This window comes from Trichoplusia ni, chromosome 9 (assembly GCF_003590095.1).
Source record: "Trichoplusia ni isolate ovarian cell line Hi5 chromosome 9, tn1, whole genome shotgun sequence".
In the NCBI taxonomy this organism is placed as follows: domain Eukaryota; kingdom Metazoa; phylum Arthropoda; class Insecta; order Lepidoptera; family Noctuidae; genus Trichoplusia; species Trichoplusia ni.
The window spans coordinates 6,851,070-6,875,602 of NC_039486.1; the positions used below are offsets into that span (position 1 = coordinate 6,851,070).

At 35.7% G+C, this 24,533-nt stretch overlaps 1 protein-coding gene across 1 annotated transcript in view; it reads right to left on the reverse strand.

Annotated features, from left to right (window-relative positions):
* Nucleotides 1-4,969: 4,969 nt before the first annotated feature.
* The window catches only part of LOC113497477, a 54,254-nt gene continuing 34,690 nt past the window's right edge, over nt 4,970-24,533 (reverse strand). Inside the window, exons 2-4 of the mRNA XM_026877040.1 lie at nt 22,751-22,793; nt 7,166-8,759; nt 4,970-6,040 (exon numbers count right to left, since the gene is read on the reverse strand). Coding sequence (XP_026732841.1) covers nt 5,197-6,040; nt 7,166-8,685 — 2,364 coding nt within the window. The 5' untranslated portion in view covers nt 8,686-8,759; nt 22,751-22,793 and the 3' untranslated portion in view covers nt 4,970-5,196. The remainder of the gene's footprint in view (nt 6,041-7,165; nt 8,760-22,750; nt 22,794-24,533) is intronic.

Below are 24,533 nucleotides of genomic sequence, written 5' to 3' on the forward strand. Positions count from 1 at the left end.
GGGCTATAGAAAATAAGAAACAGACTTGAATCCTAGTGAAAAGTTGCAGATCATCGACATAATATAATATTTTTAAGCATTTTTAGCTATTCGTAAATCTGCGTTTGTTTCTAGACTTTCGTTGCTGATTGTACTTGGTGTGTTTCACATAGTACACATTGTGACCTACTTGGGCAAGGGTCCAAGCAGTATTACCATTGTTTATTCGCTTTATTAAGGTATTAGATAAGATATAATAACAATACCAATATGTTACAGCCTCATTGATGAGCAAACACCACTACAAGGAGATGATCAGTATACTCTACGTGGGAACGATGCGAATATTTCTAGAAAATTATTCTTTGCGTTTCTTATTCTATATAAATTCTGTTTCAGACTCAAATAGTATAGAAATACTATCTTAAGTTATTTTATTACTTATATCCTTTTCCTTAGCTACAATTCTCGCCATGTATAATATGCCAAAGAAGTCACAAACCAAGTTAGCATGACTTTAAATCTTCTTCTTCTATCTTCCACGTCGTTGTAAGTATATTCAATTAAAAAAAAGATAGTAACTAAAGCTTATACTTACGAATTCCGATCACGAAGCGGGGCCATCACTACACTGAGTAAGATAATGTCAATCAACCCGTCATAGTTTACTGGCACACAGTAACCAATCCATTTATCTTGGTTCGTGACAACCGAAGTAAAATGAGAAACGGCTACAATGTTTTCCTGTCTACGAACATGCACGTACTCCGTACAATTTATAAACCCGGGGGTTAACAACACCTCTTAAAGCATGGTGCAGTTACAGAAGAGAGACGGCACTATTTACCATGTATTGCGTTGTCCCGCTTCCTCAAATGTTACAATCATGCTTCAGGATATTGTTGGCTTCCAGTTTTGCATTGTTCTCTGACTGACCTAGCATACCTACAATATAATTTATAGTTACTTCTACTGCTCGTCCCTGAAGCTGTCATCCTCACAATTTGATTTCAAGTTTATCCCTTTTCCCTAAAATGCCTTGTGAAATCCGTACAATATTACGCTCATCTATTGTCCTAAAGTCATTGTACTACTCCATTTCGAATGATACGTCACATAATATCTAACTTTTTTTCAGCATTTACAGTCATAATAAAAAGTAGTTTTATGGCTCTACTTATAGCCGCCAAATGCACGACGCGCGACGTATCGCGGGTTCGATTTCGCGTAAGACAAGCGCTTTTGTGACACAAATCCTTTACTGAGCCTAGGTGTCTTTGTGCTTGTGACACAAGGCAGAAATTAATTATAAGAAAAATAAACTGTACAAAAAACTGCCAATTCCAAAAAAATCTGAATAAAATTGCAAGTAAAAATATTGCTATTAAAATGGAGTAAAATATTTACCTTTCATTTAAAAATATGTAGTGCAAGTTGCAAAGTTTCCATATTATTTATGATTCATGTGACAATATAGCGAAAGGCAATTGTTTCACTTGTACTTTCGACCCGCTTGGCATGCATCCAGAAACTAATTAGTTTGTGAACTGTTATGTATATTATATTTTGATATTTAGGAGGTTCATTTAAGTAGTGCATAATTAAAAATAACATTTAGTGGACGAAATGCAGCTTTGAATGTTAAGTTCCTAATTAATTTAGAATTTATTTATACTTGATGTATGTGCTGTTTTATTAAAAATAATTCCAATTGGTTTTTTTATGATCAATTTGTTTCAGTAAACTTGTAAATTTTCGAGAATGTTTTTAAAATAAAAACAATAATATATATATATAATAATAATAATAAAGATGAATATACTGTCAACTTCCAGAGTTCCAATTATTAACAAAAGCGTCTAGATTTCGTCAGAATTCCGCCGGAAATATTCGATATCCAAAGGAATACTGTTTCTAATTGAAGTGCTTTGAAGCCCATTGAATATAGATTGCAACAAGACGTTTGCATTTGCAAACAAAAGGGAATAGTGAGTAGCATTCATTCAAATATCAAAGCCGATCGTTAGTTCTGTGAAACGTCTGAATATACTATAATGGTGCATTTACATCAACCGTAGCTGATCTGGACACTATTTGAATGCTAGTCTTAATCTATGCCGGTATCGTGTATAGTGTACACTGCTGTCAATTACTCAGAAGAGAGATCCATCATTGTGATAGGTTTCAGAATAGATTACATTGTATGCCATGGCTGTCTAGACCAGATTATATCTGGGAATGGAGGGAATATTCTAATAAAATATATTAAATACTCAAAACGGTAAGGAGAAGAAGAACAGGGATCTATTATTGTCTGAAGCAAGACGCTCTGCATGTCGCGTAATGACTGCTCTGTCCATACTAAAATAGTCTTACCCCAAACAAGATTAGTCATGTTAAAAACCTGGTCCTGAATACTAAAACATTTAATCAAACATTGAATACATTAGTAAAGGAATTAATGATATCAAGTTCGAAATAAACAATGACATAAATAGTCTCAAATTAATCAAAAAGTACAAGAAACGTGAGCCCGTCGCGGCTGAAGTAGTCTGAGTAAAAGACTAAACTTACGTTTTAATATTTGCAGAGGCAAACTAGAGATGCATTCCGTTTCTAATAAAATAGAAATGACTGGCATTTATCCCTTTAATTACGTGAAACTTGTATTGTATATAATAAATTTCTAATTTTTAGGGTGCATATCCAGAACCCTATTTATAAGGCTCCCCTGTCTGTCCTTTAGATAGCTAGATAGTTGAAATTATTTGTATATTAAAACAAATGAATCGAGGTTAAAGAACCGTTTATAATTGGATAAATTCAATGGGTCACCTTTTCCTTGCTAACATGTTTTTCTTAAGTCATTCGTACTTAATCCTCACTGTCGCGAGCAACTCGCACTTGACCTGATTTAATTTATAAAAATACCAACTAGAAAAACCCGCTTTAATATCATGGGTAGCTATTTAATTATTATAATCAATTAAGTTTCAAATTATTATTTCACCTTATATGAATTTCACCAATTCTTTGAATTTCACCGAACAATATCAAATAATCGGTTTTCGAACACATTCTGTAAACACACGATATTTATTTTCGTTTAATCACACTGCACAATTAAACACTGAATGCGCAAAATGAACATTGCTTTGTTCAATAATAGTAATATTCAACGCAGTCCTACTTTCCTGGATCGAGCAATTGTAATTGGAGTTTCTCCTGCCTGGACGCCGAGGCGAGGCAATTAGGGCTCACTGCGGGGCGGTCACATGCATAAAACTGCAAGCGTTTGGACCGTTACAAGGTACAGAAAATTATTTTTTCCTACTTTTCCTGTTGTTGAGATAGAATTCGGAGCACAAACGTCAAAGACGTAAAAACTATTCTCTTTGCCTATTTCACATGTAGAATCCTTATGATGCGACATTTTTGCATTTATGTGACTTTAACTTTTGAGAAAAACCATCAATAACTCTAGTAACTATTTGCGTATTCGTAAAAGATTTCTCATTTCCAATTAGATATTCATTGATTTAAATTTAAATTTTCATAAAATGACGATTGCTGAACCCGAGATCAGTAAGTATATCATTGCCAAAAATTTTTAAACTCGATTGCTCTGTCAAAAAAATACAAAGTGCAAGTAAACAAACCACTGAATAAAATCAAAATTAAATCTTTCCCGTTTACGCGGACATAATAAACCGTATTCTTTTGGTAAACAATCCAGGGCAGGTGCTCCGCTCTGAATGAATGAATTTGCATGCATCATTCTCGCAAAATAGCTACCTCTCAGCAAAATCAAGGGGTGACACCGCGACTTTATTCAATTTAAGTAAACCGGGCCAAAGCAGTCTCTATATTTTTATTTATTGCTGTTCAAACAAACATGATTGGGTTATATCAAGGTTTTTTATTTTCTTTAGTAAATTTTTATTAGTTTTACTGCAAGGTAAAGCCTTTTTATAAATACTGTCAATATTACTCAACGTCTTCAAATCATTTGCGCCTACTGTTTTTGTTAGTTTTTTTAATTTATTTTAGTACTCTATTCTGAGTTGTCTTATATCGTAACTCATATCAGTTTAAAAAAAAACATAGTGTCAAAGAATAAGAAAATTAATTTTAGGAACAGCAATTCAAAAAATGATATATACAAAGATATAAAGGAAGCTACACAAGTACGTAGCATGTAACTGACATACAATATGTTCAACCAAACATACACTAACGAGTCAAGCGGCTGTTACACCAACTTTTTATACCAACTTTCGAAGGATTTTCGAAGTCGTTTCCCCAAATCCAGCCACGTGAACGTTGAGTAATAGTTGACCTTTTATAATAAAAATTCTATAACATCTACAAAGCTTTTATTAAATAATCAAATTCAAGTAAACGACTTTGAAGGAGTTGTAAATTTACTTTTAAAACGTTTTTATGTTGATCGTGGTGAAGGAAAACTTGGAATGTATTATCCGCTTTCCCACGCAAGTTTAAAAAGTCAATTTTGTATTGTTTGTGTAGCGTACCTTTGTCGCATTTATTAAATATGCTTATTGTGTTATCGTGTTTTGGTTGGTGAATTTCTTTCATTTTGTTCTAAAACAGGTATCAAATTGTTTATTCTTTTTTTTTCAGAAATAAGGAAAGATTTAACTTTTTTTTGTTACTCATGAACTCCATAGGAAATACAACAAACTTTGCCTGAATGGATATATGTAGATTTCGATACTCCCTCCCAAGTTAATGACTTGTTAAGATTTTCAAGATAACTTTAATGCGATTGTTGTATATTTTTTTTTATTATAATTTTTAATTATAGTTTTTACAGAATAGCTGTCTGTTTTTATTATTTAATCAGGGAATTGAACCCCAGCTTCTTGTATGACTAAAAATTGGTTATAAAATTAAAGTTAAATAAAGGATCTCGAAGAAAACAAATATGACATTTGAAAATGATTTATTTCAACTTTAAGTTATGCTTTCACGTTTTCAATTTCTTACAAACAATTATTTAAATAACTTATATTCAACATCAGTTCAAATATGAACGTATTTATTTACAAATTCTTACGTCTGTAACGTTTCACTGTTGGGTTGATTTATTTACATTTCATCCCGTATCTAGTAGAGTACTTCTATATATAAATGTCCAATCACATAATCGTCTAATGAATCAGACGTTCTACGATATATTTACAAAACATCTACTTAATTACGATATAGTAAGGTTGTTAACCATTCGGGTCTCGGTTGTGAGGGTTTATACTCCGAGGGGCTTAGAGCCAGGGGAGAGGCGGCGTCAGCGAGCGCCACGGAGGACGACGTCTCCGTGACGGCAATGCTCGGCTTCGGTTTGAGAATGGACCGCATCTCATCACTTTCTGAAGCACGATTCCGTTGCAGGTTCTCTCTAGTTTCCTTCATCCTCGACAGTTGTTCTCTCAAACTCCTGTATTCCTCGAGGAACTTTTCGAGCTGCGACGCTCGGAAGTCATAATCCTCTATAGGCTGTCCGGTGCGTGAGTAATCCCGCAACCCGGACAGATCGAGGAGTGGTGTCGCGGATGGCACGGTCGGCTGTTCCCTCGAAGGCGATGCTGGGAGACTCGGGTTCCGACGTATTCTGTTCCCACCAGTTGATAGATCTAAAAAACTATTTGACCTACGCCCAGACCTTTGTCGATTCTTATCGTAAGTTCTGTCAAGAAAACTGGCAGAATCAGCCCCTGAACTGTTTCTCCTGCTATTGAGTAGAGGACTACGACTATCGCCGTCTTTTTTCCGTGGTATCGTGTAGAAGTAGTAGGGATCATGTTTTATCTCGCTTCTTAGATAAGAGGAGGTTCCTAGAGCACTCATTTCGATGAGATCGGGGTAATTCTTCTCGCTGTCACTGCCAGACAGGTCGTTGTCGAGCCGCTCGCGGGGCCGCGTACGTGGACACGAGCGCCCATTGTTGTTAAAACGACTGTTTTCTGATAATATCTCTACGTGAGCACTCATCATTCCCGTGGAATTGGAACTTTGTACTGACTCTGACGTGGCATCCGATCTGAAACAAATGAAAACGATGTCTTTTCTAAAAACAATGTACCAATTTTTAAAAATTTACTCAATTTAACTTGATAGAATTATTTTACGTTTTAAATGGTCTTATTATATAAAGGTATTTTACAGAATTAAAAATATTTAAACTACTTTTCCTGATTGGAAATATTCCCAACCAAACATTCCAACTACAAAAAATGCGAGTCCCGTCGACGAATCTATGACATGTTCGAATACACATTCAGTCATGCAATGTGGTATGTGAATCAATATCTAGAAAGCACAGCCAGAGGGCTCGTAACAATCTGTAGGCGATGACTGCCAGACAAAGGCCTCGATAATTGAAATTATCGGCGCATGTTAAGGTGATTGGCACGATTACCGAGCCGGTCCCGCCATAGACATGAACACAAACAATTGATACGTCTAGGATTCCCAAAATAAACTTTATTCCTCTTGACGATTGAATCCAAGACTCTCTGAAACATTAAGCTACTAAACCAAGGGGATTAGACAATAATTACTGAACTAATTTTCCCTCCTGCTCTCTAGGTTTGGAGAGATTTTCATCACAAGCTCGCCCCACGACCCACGTTAATTTGTAGTAGGTTCGCAATCAGCTGCGATTTAGGCACTTGGCTTAACATAAGCCCTTACAGACATAAAAACCCAACATATAAACGTTTAATGACCGAATAGGATCAAGAGAAGCATCTACCTTGTTTTATACCCGACAATGAGTGTTTAATGATTTTTATTTACGAATATTTTCAACGTGTAACATAAACAATGTACGATTATTTTGTAATGGATGCTTTACGACCACAAACAGTTTTAGCAGCACTCGTTGATAGAGATTAAAACATTACATGATTATATAAACCATTTAGTGAAACGACACTTGTTTCTATCACGTCGGGACACAATTGCTTTCCTCTATCAAGTGACCCTTATAACAGTATTATATTTTAGTTTCGCGTTGTTGTTCTTGTGATACTAAAACATAATATTATTCTGCTCAATTTTTGTGATCCCAAACGGACAACAATTTAAGTAATTATTTCTCGCCACTTAAACCAAAACTTTAAGAAACAATGGTGTATTATTCGAACATGCGATGTTTAATTACCGTAAGTTGTAGTCGCTGAACCGCGGTATGTGTAGATCTCGTTCGGGTATTTTGCCCCTCGTGTTCGGCGGCTCGAAGTCAGCGCGACGCCAGCCTGCCTCTAGCGGCGGCGTCACGGAGTTCTCCCCTTCGCGCGCCTCTCCCCGCAAAAACCCCTCGAATTCGTCTTCGGGATCATGTAATGGCACATTTCTATAATCACCCCTTTTGCGAGCACTGTCAGATGGAATTACTCGTGGCACTTCAGCGTTTGTCTTGAAATTAGCTTCTAATTTATCATAACTATCATCACGGTGATTTGTCGTCACTATCTGTTCGTTCCATCTATCTAATTGTCTTTTCTTACGAGTCTCGTATACGCACAGTCCTATTAAACACGAACTTAAAACTATCACTGCCGACACAGCCATGCCTGCCATCAGCGCACGCCCACCGAAACTTTTGTTTTCAGGTTTTTTCTCTATTGCTAAACTTAAAATCACTTCCGCTTTACCGGCACGGTTCTCAGCATTACACGTGTAGGAACCAGCGTCTTGTAAGTCTGCTGATTTTATGGTTAAATTACTAGTTTGTCCTGCACTACGTAACATAAAAGCTCTTCCGGAATTGACATTGTTTGACGTAGTGTTGGCTAGTAAGCGCCCTGCGCGCACCCAACGCACCCTCGGGGCAGGAACCCCGCTCACTCGACATACGAGCGTCACCTCATCACCTTCTAGGCCTGTAAATTGACTCGATGTAGCACTCACTTCTGGGCGACATGCAAAGTCTTCTAGATCTAATCTATCCCAAGACTGAGACATCAACCGGGGTGGTAAAGCACAGTCTGGTACCACAGTCGCCGGAACATTTTTTTCTATCATCCAATGTCGCATTGGTCTCAATGCACAAGTACATTCCCAAGGATTACTGGCCAGCTCTAAACCTTTCAAAGATCGCAGCGGTGCTAGAACCGCCACATGAAGTACCTGCAGTCTATTTTTACTAAGCTCCAAATATTCCAAAGAAGATTCAAGTCCTGCAAATCCGCGTGGCTCTATTTCGGCTATTTTGCAAGCACTGAGTGTAAGTCGTACTAGATGGGGTAATGCCATAAAGGATTCGTCTCCAACTTTCGTAATGGGATTACCACCGAGTCGCAGTTCTCTAAGCTCCGGGATTGAATCAAACGAATGTGAGGGTATTGTTTCGAGTCGGTTTCGGGACAAATCCAGTTCGACAAGGTTTACGAGGGCTCGAAAAGCGTATTGTCGTATGGTGCGTACGTTACAAGAGGGGAGATAAAGGCGCTGAAGGTTAAGCAGGCCAGCAGCAGCGAAGGCGTCGTCCCGAATCGTGGGAAGGCGGTTCTCGGCTAGATCTAGCAGCTGCGTGGTAGGGTCGAGGCGCGGCGGCACGGAGGAGAGGCCGGCGCGGGCGCACAGCGCGGACTCCTTGCCGCTGCGCCACTTGCACTCGCAGTGGCGCGGGCAGTCGGCGGTGGCGGCCGCCGCCAGCGCCAACAGCAGCAGAACCCACATGCCCTGCGCCAGCTCACCCAGCCCCGCGCCGTTCGTCTTCACCGCCCAGCGTCATCCCCTGGGTCGCAAACGCCCTGCCGACAAATTGCACTTTAATTATTAATATGACCATGAATGCCAAAAAATAAGGTAAAGTTTAGGAGAAAAATATAACAATAAACCGGACCTCATAAATAAATAATATAGAGGATCTCTTTCCGTATAATTAATTCAACCTGGGATTAAGAACTAGGTACTAGTTAAATATGAAACACGAAAAGAAGACTTTTGCCTGTTAAAAAGATCCAACCAAAAACAACCTCTTCTAAATTCTAATGTTTTATTTTATTAGCAATATCGTGTCCGTCGACAAAAATATTTTTATTAGATACCTACTTAGCCGCACTTTGCGGCTTGGCTATAAACTTTATGGCGTTACTGCTTGACCGAGAAAGAAAAAAATGGGTTCACTACCCCGTGGTTTATAGAGGGTTTCTGTGAAATTGTAATATAAAGTAAAAACGATAGTTCCCTTATTGATTCTGTTTGTTACTACGCAGTTCCAAAGTACTTCACAATGCTATTAAAATTGGGAAACGTTTGTAAATGAAAATGAAACCCAGGTGTGTGATCGTAGTTACGGTTTGATATCAACAAGGAAGGAATCGTATCGAATAGAGTTTACCACAACTTTGTTGAGCTAAGCTCTCGTGCCAAATATTACTTTACAGCTTTGCGGTTGTTATGCAAATACTGATATCAGTCGGGCCACCTAAATACCGACATTGTTCTACCCCACTGTTATGGTTAAATAGAAGTTTCAACTTAACTCCGACGGTTGGCGGCGAACAAAAACTCTACGTCGAGATTTCACTACATTCAATTTTGTTAAAATACTTGGATACTTCGTCTTGTAAGTGCTATTTAATAAAAATATATGTTTTAGGCTATTTTCTTATTTACATTATTAAAAACGAAACCACCTTGCAAGTACATTTAATATGTCTATAGGAAGAGTCCGATATGCAAACCTTTTTCGGTGGATAACGTAGCCAAGAAATAAATTATTTCCTAAGGCAAAAGAATGAATGAACAAATATTAACATCAAAGGTTTAGCTTATACTTTAAAGAAGAATTTCGTTAACATCCATATTCCTATTTAGTCAAGGCTTTATGTTGTACCTGTTAAACTTGAGCATAAATTTCCAATGTGCATAAACAATTTTCCAAACGCATCCTTTTAGGCGTATAAATCTACATGAACAAGTAACAAATGGTCATCACAACAACATACGTTAGCACGTATTGCAGATACAATACATAAAATCAACTGTCCTTCGCAAATCACCCCGACATTTGCATACGCCTTACTTGAAACCGTGCCACCAGCGAACTGTGCCGACTGTACGGCACATAGAGCCAACCTAATTACACCGCAACAAATCTGGACGCCACTGTACCCATCTCTACGTACAAACGTACAACGGCCTGAACTAATGACGGTCAATTTGATCACGCATTACTCGCGTGCTTCGTTTCACTCACATGTTACTCATGCTACATATTCGAGTATTACTATTCGATACCACGTGGTGTACACCTTGCATGCCGAGGGTTATGTAGGACACGAGGTCGTGCACATACAAAAGGGTTGAGTCTGAACATTGTACTCATTTAAATAGCCATCTAGGGACTTTAAGTTCACACCCTCAAAAATGTTTTTGTGTAATTATTATAGAGGTTTTTCTAGATTCACGATACAATTGACAATACGCCACTATTTTACTATTAAACTATGTCGCTCGGTTAAGCGCCCAACGATTTATATCCTGTAATGAAAATACAGGCCGAAGCTAGTCCACATTTTAATCCTTTGATAGTCGTTTACGCCGGACTGAATCAGCTCTCTGACGCAGTTCTAGATTTATGGATAAAATACTTAACAAAGTGGAATTCTATGCGTAGATAATACCGATAACGTACTGGCGCAGAATAATAAACGTTACCATTCAATCATTCGAAGATTCCCCAAACAAAAAGTTCGACCTTTCCAGTAAAAAGGGCAACGGTTTAATACACATCAGCCCTTACCGGTTCATCCCTAAATCCACAAAACTCCGTGAATAATTTAAAATCAATTGGATTGCCCCAATAATCTGGAGAATTCTCATGAAAAATTTGCTTACGATTTCTAAGTCCCAGACTTTGGTGGCTAATTGAATTTCACGCGTAATAACAATCGAAACTTGAATTCATAAGTAAAGTTTTGGTAAGCGAAGGTTGAGGTAAACTGTCGCTATTATTTACGGCTAGTCCTTCCCGACGACCTTTAGAGCCTCTAAGGAAAATGTAAACGCCTTTTATTGCGCCTCTTTTAGTGAAACGTTAAAATTAATTTGCGTTTCTGTTGCTAAATGAGTCTGTGGGAGTTCAGGTTAGTTGTTGTTGTTAAACTGTGAAATAGTTTTGTTTTATAATTTACTACCGAACAGCTAATTAATTCTAATGTAGATACTGAATCTAGACAGGAATTTATTTTATCCGGTTTATTTCCATCATGTTTTTACCTAGGTTAATCACAAACTTCTGTAATTCATGAGGCTTAAGAGAAATAATTGTATTATATTCACAAGGCCGAAAACCATTAAAAATAGTATGGGAGGACTTATCTTTACGACTTGTTGTAATAAATGTTTGTTATTTTATAGCGTAAGGTCTTTCCAAATTGAAACAATAAATCTTTGTTATAAGCCATAATAAATACTCGAACGAAATATTATTGGAGACATTTTATATATTTTCGGTAACATGTAAGCCTACGACCTAATAGACCTGATATTACGAAGGTCGCGGAAAAACTTTTTAAAACTACCTCGAGACAATTTTAGTGAGGTCAAAATAATTGTTAACATTAGGGGGCCTTGCCAGTTCATTTTAACGAGTGTATGTTGTTTTTGTTTTCTTTGTTAGAAGTTTTTGTAACTCACCTAAAATTAGAACATGTTTATCGAAAAAGAATGTAATTTTACTAACCTATAATTTTCGACAAAACAATGTATCAAGAATGACACGGATAGCCAAAGGACCAAAAAAACACACGGATCTGGGTGCTTTTGTGCTTGTGATTTGAATGTTAGTAAAAATCTGTGACAAAAGGGTTAAAAAGCATAGAGCGGAAGTCGCTTAAAAACAATCATCAGCTTAAAAGTTATTTATGTCGGAAACACTTACTGAACCTCAAAAATAAATCTGATAAATAAATTAAGTTCATCCTATAACTCTTCAAAATTTCTTTTCAATAACTTACATAAAATCAACTGACGCAAAATGCTTTCATCCCAAACCGGGTGTAACACAAGAAAAGTCGTTTCATACAAGTTCGTGACCTTATTTTGCGCAATATATGTGCGTACGAACATTTTAGGAGCAAATTCTTTGTAGGCATTACTGATACAAACCGACAGGCGGATGACGACGGACAAATTTATCTGTTAGGGAACGAAGAAAGAATACTAACTCTTGAGCTTCGAGAGAAACTGGATCACTTGCTCAAACACCGGCTTAGGCTTTAAGGAACCTATTGACAAACAACGGGTCTTTGGTATAACTTTTTCCTAAGCTATATTAGTGTTGGTAGCATCCAGAATCATCTAGTAAGACTCCAGTAAAACCAGGTTAAGCTAAGTACTGTGTTTAACATAGAGCGTCTCTAACCAAAAGCTCACAGCCTATTTTGAAGATTAATAGAGTATTTTTAAGGGTGGTTGTAAAAATTTACATCATTTAACGACTGCCAAAGCTCAACGAATAATAGTAGAGACCAACAGTTTCCCATGTTCTCTTAGACGCAGTGGTGTAAAAGCTACTCGTCCTGACTCAAAGTCCTACTAAATATTTCTTGCCAGAAAAACCAAGTAGGTAAATATTTCTTACCCGTGCATCGATTCCCAAACGTGCACGACAATCGCACTTACATCCACTAAATCAACGAAGCAACTGTAGCTGCACGACCCAACTTTTAGTCCAATAAAAAACATAATATTCCAATGCAACACGCTTCAGCACAAACCAATAACAATACCTATTGCTTTTGCATTTCCAATTGTGTTTTTATTGTTCATAGTAAATTCATCACGAACGGAGAAAATGGATCTAGGACACTGTTATATTTATAACTTCCACATGCATGCAATTCTAACATATAAATTATCTAAACAACAATTCGAAAAGGTGTACTGCATACAAAATTTAATGAAATATCAGCTTCGTTTTGCTATTACTAATGTTAATACTTACAGGTCTTTATGTAAATTATTTGCTAAACTAATTTATCGAAATTACGTGCAACAGACGTATTTGTTGGCATCCATTAAAGAAAGAACGTTTATGTACGTGTTTGGTTTTAATTGAATTTTTGAGAAAGGCCTAACGACAATTTAGGAACTTAGAACCGAAAAGATACAATGCCATTGCTATGGGGTTATTGATTTGCCTTTCAATCAATCAATCAAAAATTGAAAACAGTTTCATAAAACTGATTAATTAAAACCGATAGTTTCAATAAAATCTGACTAACATAAAAAATGTGAATGGCAGCTCGAGTGGCGTACTGAGGTCCTGGGTTCGATCCCCGGTCGGATCCATGTAAAAATTCACCTTTCTACATTGTCTCGGGTCTGGGTGTTTGTGGTACCTTCGTTGTATCTGAATTCCATAACACAAGTGCTTTAGCAACTTACTTTGGGTTCAGAACAATGTATGTGATGTTGTCCGCATTTATTTATTTTACTTTTTATTTATTTATTTAGTTTCATTTTCACGCTTGTTTAGTTGTCCTTTAGCGCTTTCATGCTCAAATCATAACTGATTTTGATGTAATTTTCTTGATTTCTAAGAAAAGATGACCGTTAATATAAGCCCGTTTTGATAACAATACTTCGACGCAACATGACCAAACCTTTCATGCCAAAACCACTAAACAGATTTTCGTGAAATTGAATATAGAAATAGTTTGAATTCGAAGAAAAAATGGCCGCATACAAAAGCTAGATTTGATGAAAGAGATCTTTTGTCACAACACGACAAAATTCTTTTTGTATTTGTTACAACAAGATATACTCAACATATTTCAAATATTCACTATTCTATTCCTTTATGAGAAAATGTTTTGCGGCGGTACTGCGAGTTTACATTATTTTATTACACTCACATACAAAACAGAACATTTTTCATCTCGGGACACTAAGGAGTATGCACGTTAGTAAAGACCTTGGCACAAAAACTTTTAACTTTACTTTGACTAGTAGATTTGTGGACCTGAATATAAAGTTTGATATGAATCATATTTGACTTGCAAAACGTTTAGTACATTATTAACACTGTCAAAGAGGGAATTCTTAATAAATATTACTCTATGATAGAGTGCTACTAATAAACAATTCCGGTAAAGCAAATCCGAAAATCTTTTCTGAAGACTTCACGCTCGTTTAACGCAATAATGTTTCTGTGAAATTATAACTGTGGACTCGTTTTTCGGCGGTATGAGTATGATAACCGCACTTGCTTACTACGGACTGGCAATTACAGATTCTAACATTCGAACCCAGAATTCCTAATTATATTTATCAAAAGTATCCTTAAATAAGTTAACTTAACTTTAAATAAGGCACATTAGCGCTTTACCAAACAAACAAAACAATATAGAAGCGAAGGCCACCATTATGATGAACCAAACATATCGATTTCTGAACCGATATGGTGAAACAACACTCCATACTCTTTTGTTTTAACCACTTAACAAACATCCCTACCATTCTTGTTAGATGGATAAAATGAAAGCCTGAAAGCCTCCACTCGTCAAATCGAAACTCAAACTGACTAAAATAACTGGAACGTGAATTAGTTATAAAACAAAATCCGGTTCATTCGAGTTTGGAAGAGAAAAAATAACTCAACCTGCGAAATGAGTTGTTATATAAATTTGTATTCAAGTGTAATAACTACATGTCTCTCTGTTATGAATGCTTACATAACTTTTAGTTTTTCTTTTAATTTCTTAAGTTTTAAAAACGTCATTTATATCCAGTATCTGAAAAGTTGATTGATTTAATTGTAATCAATTCGTCTTAATGATCAGTTCATTAATTTTAATTAATATTATTAAAAACAAAACGTTAATACAAACCAATGTAATGTATAGCAACAATAATGATTACTAAATAAAAATTGAACCACTGAAACATATGTATAAATCGCTTTTCTAATGTGTTTTGTAATAGTCTGCATAAAACCAAAATTATTTAATTTTGATTCCATATTATCTTTCAATCCCTAAACCGATGGAGTACAGTAGACCGCTAGACTTTGATAGGTGATCAAGAAATTGATCAAAAAAACAAAACAAATAAATCTATTCACATTCAGCATCCTATTATTTTATTATTGTTGTTAAAAACAACACAATTATGTAATATTAACTTTCAGGTACAAGAATTCATGAGGCTTTTGAAAATACAAATAGACTTTTATTTTATAACTCAGGTGTCACCTTAGGGGCTAGAAAATTGCGCACTTCTTTAAGTTTTCAACAAAGAATTACTTCGTTTGTGCGTTTGTGATGCAAACCGAAGCGTGCACAAAGTCCGGAAGCACTCCCGTTGTGCTTTGAAGTAAATAGAGGTGAATAGACTCCAGTAAAGTCTTATAGTTTCATCTTGAGTCATAAATCATGTTATTGTGTTGTGCGGCTGCAAGTTTGTTCGTGTAAACAAACACTTTGTAGATATTCTACTACAAAATGTACTCTAGTAGATATCATTTTAGAAAAATCAGGACATAAGTTTTAATTAAATTAGTTACGCAAAGCTTCAGTCAGCCTCACCCTCACTCACAACGTGTGCTTTAAAATACGAATCAAAGTTTGTTTCGTATTTATCTAAAATTGTTTGTCAACGTTCTTAGAACTTGTATCCCATTACACTACACGAATATTCTCCAACTTATCTTTGTTCGAGCGTAACATTGTAATTTTCATCTCCGTAATTTTCAATTATCAGTCGTAGTGGAACAAATATGTACATAGTTTCGAATCTTGCGTGACAAGCTGAATCCTTACTTTCATAATTACAAAGTCATTAATGTTTTGACAACACTCCGCTGAGGCATGAACGAGAGAAGCAATCTACTCGAGCCGCACCTTCCCTTAGTTGTTGACACTTATTACTCTACTAGCTGTTGCCCGCGACTTCGTCTGCGTGATTTTCAAGATGTGAAAAACTATGAAGTTTAATAATAACGATCATCGCAAAAATGTAATGCAATATTGAAAATGAAACACTTTTTTTTACATTTTAAGCTTGCTTTTTTTTCTAAATTATAATGAATCTTGAGCGGCCCAAAGACTACCAAATGTTTGAATCAAACACATTTCATCGTTTACGATACTATCCTGATGTCAAATATTTCACAGCTGTTTTAATGACTTTTTCTTATTTAATCCCAAAAAGAGGGGCTTATAACTTTGACATATCTGCCTGCCTGCCCGTCTGTCTGTGACATCATAGCTTCCGAACGAATTGTACAATTTTAATTTAAAAGTGAATTATGTGCGAGTGTTCGTTAAGACATGTTTGACAAATCGAGCCGTTTAAAAATGGGGGGGGGGTGCAAGTATGGTAAGGTATAACTCAGTCTTAGCACTTCTGCTAAAAATGTTTTACTTTCGAGGGTTTCCATTTTCTAGTTGGGTGGGTTATGATTTTCGAGCACGTCTGTTCTTTGGCCGGCCTACACCTGAAATTGTTAGACGGATTATGAGGTATCATAAAATTATTATTGACCTGTAACCAAAGAGGTAAAGAAGAACCATATTACTGAGGCCCCGGTGTCCGTTCGTCTGTCTGTCACCTGGCTGTTTCTCAGGAACAGTGATACAGTTGTTATTTTCACACACGATGTTTTCTGACGATATAAATAAGATGTCAAATTATTTTTGTGGACGGAGCTGGTGAAGTGAGAGTCGGGCTCGGTAACTGTGGATGTTACATAGTGTCATAAGATATAAGATTTTGCAAAATTGCGCGAAGATAAACGGTTTCCTGAAACACGTTATGTTTGATTGTCCTCTTAATATTAAAACTGATCTTCCTCACAAACATTTGGAATATTTCCAAAATAAAAAAGTTGTTAAACGTGTTATCTTGGCCCCCTGGTGTTTTGATCATGATTTGCCTTTAAATTGCTGATAAATAAATAGCGTGAAAAAAAATATCAGACACCCCTTTTTTTAAAATTGACAGTGACAAAAATCTAAAGTATAGGATATGTCTAATTTGTGATGTTACGACAAAGCAAAATATGAACATAAAAGTGACTTCATGCACATGAGTTCTATTTACTGTACCAATTTACAAAGAAAAAATACGTATTTTATTCGTTAACCTACCTGACGATCATTGAAGTAAAATACCGTCATCCCTACTGTATAAATGGAACTTAAATAAAGACTACATGAGGTTGGTTATGAGGTTACGCTGTCGATACTGACAACCAAAATGAATCTTCCAGACATTGTATAACGGATGTAAGTGCTGATAGCTACACGCTATTATCAGCCTTATTGGAGAAATTTCCAAAAATATGTTTCTAATCCTCGTCGGCTTAGCTTTGGGATCTCAAAAACTCATTCAGTCTCGTTCCTTCCCCTGTGTTTACCAGGCTACGATAGAAGAAAATTTTAAATAAGTAGAGATTACAATAAATTGTTAAAGGAATCTTTGGAAAGGCCACGTGTGCGTTCTCTGTAATGGCGGATGTAGACCAATCAAATCGTTAAAATATTGAAAAATCCCAGGTATCAGTAGACATTGTTTTATCAATAGATACGTAATGTCAAAAACCTTCTAGCGTACGCTCTTATTCATTGATAGCTTTGGTCTTATAGATCTTTCACATTGCATACCTATTATGAAGTTTTTATGCAAGTTTTCTGGGCTTTTCTATCCGAAATACTTTTGGCCTATGTAATGTTGCAAATTTAAGAAAACTTTATTTCATTGTTTGAAAGGCTTTTTTTTGTTTGAAAGTTTATATTTTTGTTGCTAGTTGTTACAGATGAACCAAGGTAATATAATTAACTGTGTCGTTCAGTAATTTATTGTTATGCATAATTATAGATGAGATCAATGTGAACTACATGCAACTTTGGGTTGAGTGTCACTACGAATTCTTTTATCATGAAGTAGCATCGCCAACATCACCGAGCTAAAAACATAGGTATATACACCTATCGTAAATAAACAAAAAATCATATTACGGCATTCCACATTTGAACTTGAGTAATTTTAGTACACCAATAAAAATAAAAATAATTTAAGTTCCTTTGTTTCAAGAATGTGCTGATTACGAAGTAACATTTGCATCAAAAGAATAATAATAAAAGTATTAATAGTTTATGTTGCTTTTATTTTAATTATTGTCGCGCTAGGTCTACATTAGACTTGAAAGAGAATAAAATGACTGATTTTGTGAAAATGATTTACTTTCGAAAAAATATATTATTGCTCTGCCAAAAGTCTTAAGATAAATAGCGTGATGTTTTTTGAGTAAATTGATGACCGTGCTGCCTACTACTCAATGGGGTGAAAATACACTTCATAATTGTATTACACGATGTTACGGGTGAGTCTAAAAATTTAAAACTTTACTGCTCATGCCCCCTGCATAGTAGCGTTATGGTTTTTGTATATTTGTTGTATCATGTGTGCGATAAGCTTCATGCAAAATTTGAACGAAATATATTCAGTAGTTTATGAGATAATTTGATATTTGTGTATAGATATAAAAGGCTCCTGCTCACCCCCTGTAACGAAAAGCGAGATAATAAGTAAAAAGTATGTTGACCGGACCTCTTGTTGATATTCTCTGAAAATATGAATCAAATCTATCCAGTACTTTCCGAGATCTTTCCGGACATACATACAGACAAACAGACAAACAGACAAAAATTCTAAAAATCATATTTTCGGCATCGGAATCGTTCGTAGACCACCCTCCAATTATTCTTTTTAAAAAATATTCAATGTACAGTTTTCACTTTTCTACAATTTTATTATATGTATAGATCATATAAATACGTACATTAAATTTACATAAACGTTGCTACCACAACTTGAGTCCATCTGTTTGCGTCAGAAATGTATGCATGCCTTCGTGCGGAAAATAACTTATGAAATTCACGAATGCGTAGCAATTTATCATCGTAATTATTTATTACAGTTACCTCTGAAGGTAATAGCTCAGTTTGTGTTTAGATCGTCTGATTAGGACCCTAAACACGTGCACCGTACGCAATAAAGTAACGCCTCACTCTCAGAAAGGAAGACAGATTTACACTACTACGTCACAATGAAATAGAAAAAATACTTGCACAAAGTACGTCACATTTCTAACACTTTTCTTAAGTTGTTTACGCAATAAAATACTCCATATAGGACACAGTCCTAACAAATACTTATACAATACCGAGAAGCCATTGTAGTCGCCAATTTATGTTTATATAGGGACGCGGACAACAAGGGTACTGCCTATTTCCCTGACTGCATTTCCTTCAGTTAACTGTTATGGTATCGGCTGATCGGGACGTTGTTTTCCTTCGACTTCCAGACCACAATGGAATTTTCCCAGATCACATATTGGTTCTACCTAATCTTTAGTTTTAGCGGTACAACATAGAACTTATCGAATCGAATATTCGAGGGGCAACCTTCTATAGGGGTCCCAGCGGTCAGCAACGTCCACATTCCTGTGGCTTTTGTGGAGCGTGCGTGTCGAATTTTATCCGCAAATGGCAACATTTGTTTTATAGGATACTATCATGCTGTGAGCGGCTCTTACACTGAACCATAAAACCATGTGGAATTCATGGATTTTGTGTTTCACTCGCTCTCGTTAGTCTTCGTAGTCGTTTATCTCAGACGTTCGATGTTTTGTTTGCGAATATCCTCGAAAGGCAGCGTCAAGCGGCGCATCAGAGGCCTTTGTGAGCTTTGCACTTCAAAACAATTACCCACAAAAATAATGACTGGGGGAAAAAGAGCAAGACGCTCAAGTTTGAGAACATTCCACATGCTGGAAACCACATCATGTAGTTTTCGTTTTATTTATACAAACTCTTTTTGTTTCAAAATTAAATGATTACTTTAATAGGTAAATCAATAACTAAACTTTCAATTTGAGACTAGTCCACGCGTCCCGCTCATTAAGCGCTTACTTCTAATTATTTTTTCACTCACCGTAAATCAGGCGCGCCCTTGATTATAATACCTTTGAAGTGTTAATGATATTAAAAAATCTCTTCTCTCATAGGACCTATCAAATTTTCAATCAGCAACGTTTTATACGCAAAATAGTTTTATTTTATGGTAAACACGTAAAAAATTATAGTTGGTTGAACATTTTAAATTAGGAACGTCAAAAAATATGACAGATGTTGCATCGCAGGTCACTAAAGACGTAAACAAAAGCTGTATAAAATAATAATACAATTTATGATGAAAAAAACAATAACGTATTATTTTCTTTTAAATAATTGGGGTAGAGTAACGAATAACAGGCTCATAAAAACGGCCATGTTTCACTGAAACCAATCGAAATATACCGCGGATTATGTTAATCCTGGCTATCAACTGTATGCAAAATTCGACCGGCGCTGTTTTTATCGTTGAGCTACCTATTTCTTTCGTAGACTATACTTAACACAAGTATAAACGGACGTCCATTAACATAATCATACCCTAGCTAAAGAAATCTTTGGGATTGTATATTTTCTAGAGGTAATTGAAAGTAGCTAAACGGTTAGAGAAAAAATGAATACGAAATTCGTTTTGATTTACGATTTGTATAGATGTTTATTCGTTGATTATTTTCTTCATTTATTCGTTTTCAATTTATTTTATTTATATATTTTTTTTAACTGATACTACAAAAGACATGCAAGTTAAACCTCATTATGATAACCGTTCGTAAAACATGCCCAAAAATCTTTAAAACAACGTCAAGGACTCGGTAGGCTTCTAAAAGTTTAAGTAAAAAGTATAAACGTGACTCGAACACGCACTCAAAGTGTAACCACCTGTCAAACACACATTAGTCAAAGAGGGTAACATGAGAAACCGAAAAGACACCCTCAATGACACTCAAGTACAGTACACCACAGATACCAGTAGATACTTAAAATATCAACTTTAATTCGAAGCAGTAAGACTCATTTTACAAACGCTTAATTCCTATTGTCGTGTTGCCGACCGTACTTATAAGCTGCAATAATTTTCCCCGAAAGTAAGTACCACTTTATATTATTAGTTGCACTTTCGTACTTCAAGTTGGGAAGTTGCAGTTGAGCTAAGATTTAGGGGTTACAACTTATGTGCGCCAAGTGTCAAAATGAAGAAATACCACTAAGTTATAACTAACTTAAATACACCTTTGAAGTTTGTTAGTTTAATGTCTTTATGTACTAAATCCATTCGCTATTAAACAAGTTAGCACTGGATAAGTCTAGAACTAATTTGAATACCAATTCATATGTAAAATTTGCTGATGCAGAATTTGGTTTTATAAAAATGTTCTATAATTTAACTCGGCTTAGAATTAATGGTTTTATAATTTTTTGGCAAATAATATTTTTCACCATAAAAATAATTGAATGACAAAATATGTGCATGGGTTGGCAAAACAACGCAAATTGTGATGACGATAAGATAGTTTATAGTGTGTGTAGAGCAGTGGACGAATATGGGCTGGTGATAATGATGATTCTTGTTATCATCATATCATATATCGTTCAGCTTCATCATAATATCCTACCGTATTCTGGGAATTATTCTCAGGATTATATGACATCGTCAACTACAAGTTATTCATACATTTCAGCGTAATATTTCAGAAATATCAATAAGTAACCTATGAAATCATCATTTGAGGACTGCCTCTTTTAATTTATGAAAAGCAAAAAAACAACTATTTCCAATTGGTTTAAAAAATTTGAATTTATATTTTATTTTATCATGAAACATTTATACAGGGAACGTTTTGAGTTCAATTAAAACAAACAACCATTGGCGGAGTGTCGCGATACCAAACGAAACGCGAACTACACCTTGTTTGCATTAGTTAGTTATTGTAGCCACTTGAACTGAAACCCGAATCACAAACGGAATCTGTGACAAATGTAGTTTGACTACCGGTTTTAACAACCAATGTTTGTGCGCAGTTTAATGTTTGTTTTCTATGAACGATGGCTGTATTAAAAGGTGAATTTATTTCAAGGAAAATGTCCGAAAAGTTACAAAACTGATCAAGTGTCAGTCGGAATTGCGACAGGGGCACGAAACGACATATGTTTTTACAAAAATAAACGACACTCGACAAGACATCCGTCAAATTGATAACAGTACAGTTGGTTGTTGGTTAATTTCGATTCTTATTATATCTGTTGTTGTAGCGACAAACAGAAATAACCGATCTATAAAAATCGCGACGGTCTATGTGTCGCGGTTCCTAAGAAACAGCCTGGTGACAGAAGGACAGCCTTTTGGGTGGATCCAGCGAATGATCGTCATTCGATGCTTTCTATTTAAGGCAGGGAACTAGAATATTCTTCCAGAAATTTCTCGACTGTTCTCGGCATTCTCATAAATAGAATACCTATTCTATTATGAAGATCTCGGGAATGTTAGGAACGATGTCTACCATCTAAATAGTTGATTCTTCTTCTTCATGAGCTTCAAATTCTAAAGGTCGCTCGTCAGTTTTTTGATTGACCTGATCCTTTAATTAAAAATTGCCTACAAGCAAACCACTGACTAAATACAACCTTTTTTGTAAAATTAACCTACTAGGTTAAGTGATTTAATATTTTCCATTATATGCTCAGCCTACCTTTTCGAGAAAAAATATATGGAAAAGATTGCACATTAAATGTCGATCATTTGAGTCTTGCGACTCCGCCACCGTCACTGTATCGCCGCGCGTGTTGCCGACCACAAAATGTGACGTATGATCGATTACACTAATTTACCAACTCACCTCAAATACTCAGTATCCTTCGGCCAGGAGTTGATCGCGATATCTGTAACAAAAACAATAATGAGTATAGAACATTATATGTAATTCCTACACTCAAATATATTCTAAAATATAGTGGACACTTTACGTGTCTCGGCACGTCAAAATGTGGATCCCAGCTGTTATTCCTACATTTTTGACAGCCGTTACAGGCAGTCAGAAGCTTGAAAGTCTGACAATTAGTCTACTTAGATAGACTAAGTATCGTGTATCGTGATGCCCAGGTAACTGGATTGAGGAGATCAGATAGGCAGTCGCTCCTTGTAAAACACTGGTAAGTACATAGCTGAATTCGGTTAGATTGGTAGCCGACCTTCAATGGAAAACGCTAAATTGATTCAAATTATTTGACATCTCCTTACATTCAAGCATTCGTCTACCAATACAAACAAGCTACGAACATTAATTTAACGCTCTAATTTTTCTAAGCACATTTATTTTTTTTAATTTTAACGAACTGCGTAAGACACATGTTTGTGACCCAAACATCAAAGAAAATGGATTCAACTTTCAAAAAGCCAAAGGAAAAAAATGATAAACCGTTTATTTGGAGATACATTGCAATTGACAGTTCAACAGAAAAGAGCTTTTGAAATACAGTTCCCTTTTACTATTATTCGTTATTGAATATGAAAGCTGTATTTCACATGTAGCAAATGAATACTTCCAAAACTAAAGGAAGTTCTGAGAGTTGCCTTCAGGAATTCAAAATGAACGGGATCTAGCGTAATTTTAATTGTGATTAAGTAGCTGTAATTATTAAGTACGTTGTTAATAATAGCAAAAAAATGGTACAACTTCAGACATAGCATGAGATAAAAAGTCAGAAAATGGGAATGAACCTTCAGTACCTCAGTCTTTTAATTTCACGTCTACCGAAGCAACACTAAACAAAGTGCAATTTACGTTAAAGAAACGTACTGATAACGTTCTGAACTTCGAACAAAAGACTTCCTGACTAAGGAACAGCCTTCCAAGTCATGATATGATAAAGATTATTAAAAGGAGTATAACAATCTTAGCAAAAGCTTCTCCACAGTGGGTAAAAGCCCGAAGCCCAAAGCCCTCTGGCTATGGTCTGCTAAAACACTGAGTTTAAAACTATAACTCTGCACAAGTATAATGGTTGCAGAACTGTGAGGGTATAAATATCACCCAGTGCTTGAGGCTAGAGGTAACTTTTTAACTGAAGGTAAATTAATTCTGTCCCACGTGCGGCCTTACAAGCTTAACGTCAGCTCAAAACTTCTTAATTTCTTTGTGTCGGTATTATACGTTTCTGACGAATCTGAAAGCCACAGAAATAAATCAGATATTAATCCCTTGATCCGGTCTAAAAAATTGTGGAGCTGAACTGTTAACTTATGATTTTGTTTGTGATCAAAAACTTAAGGGAATAACATTAGTTTGATGAGACGACTTAAAAAGCACAGGGTAAGTTATCACTTGTTATCTTTTTATTATTCTGGGGGCGTACTACTTCTTAAATTAAATCCTCTTGCAGTTGTGAATGTGAAAAATATACACCCTGATTGCGCCAATATATATATATATTCCAATATTTGGAATCCAGGTCTGTTCACATCTTATTCATTTACTGGTTGTCAGCGTTCTCAGAATTATTAATAGAGTAAATATCAACACATAAATTCGAACTTAGTAGTCGACTCGCCCTAATTTGATTAGATACGATTGATAGGGCGAATCGAGTACTAAGTCAAAAATCCATATATAAAACTGTAAG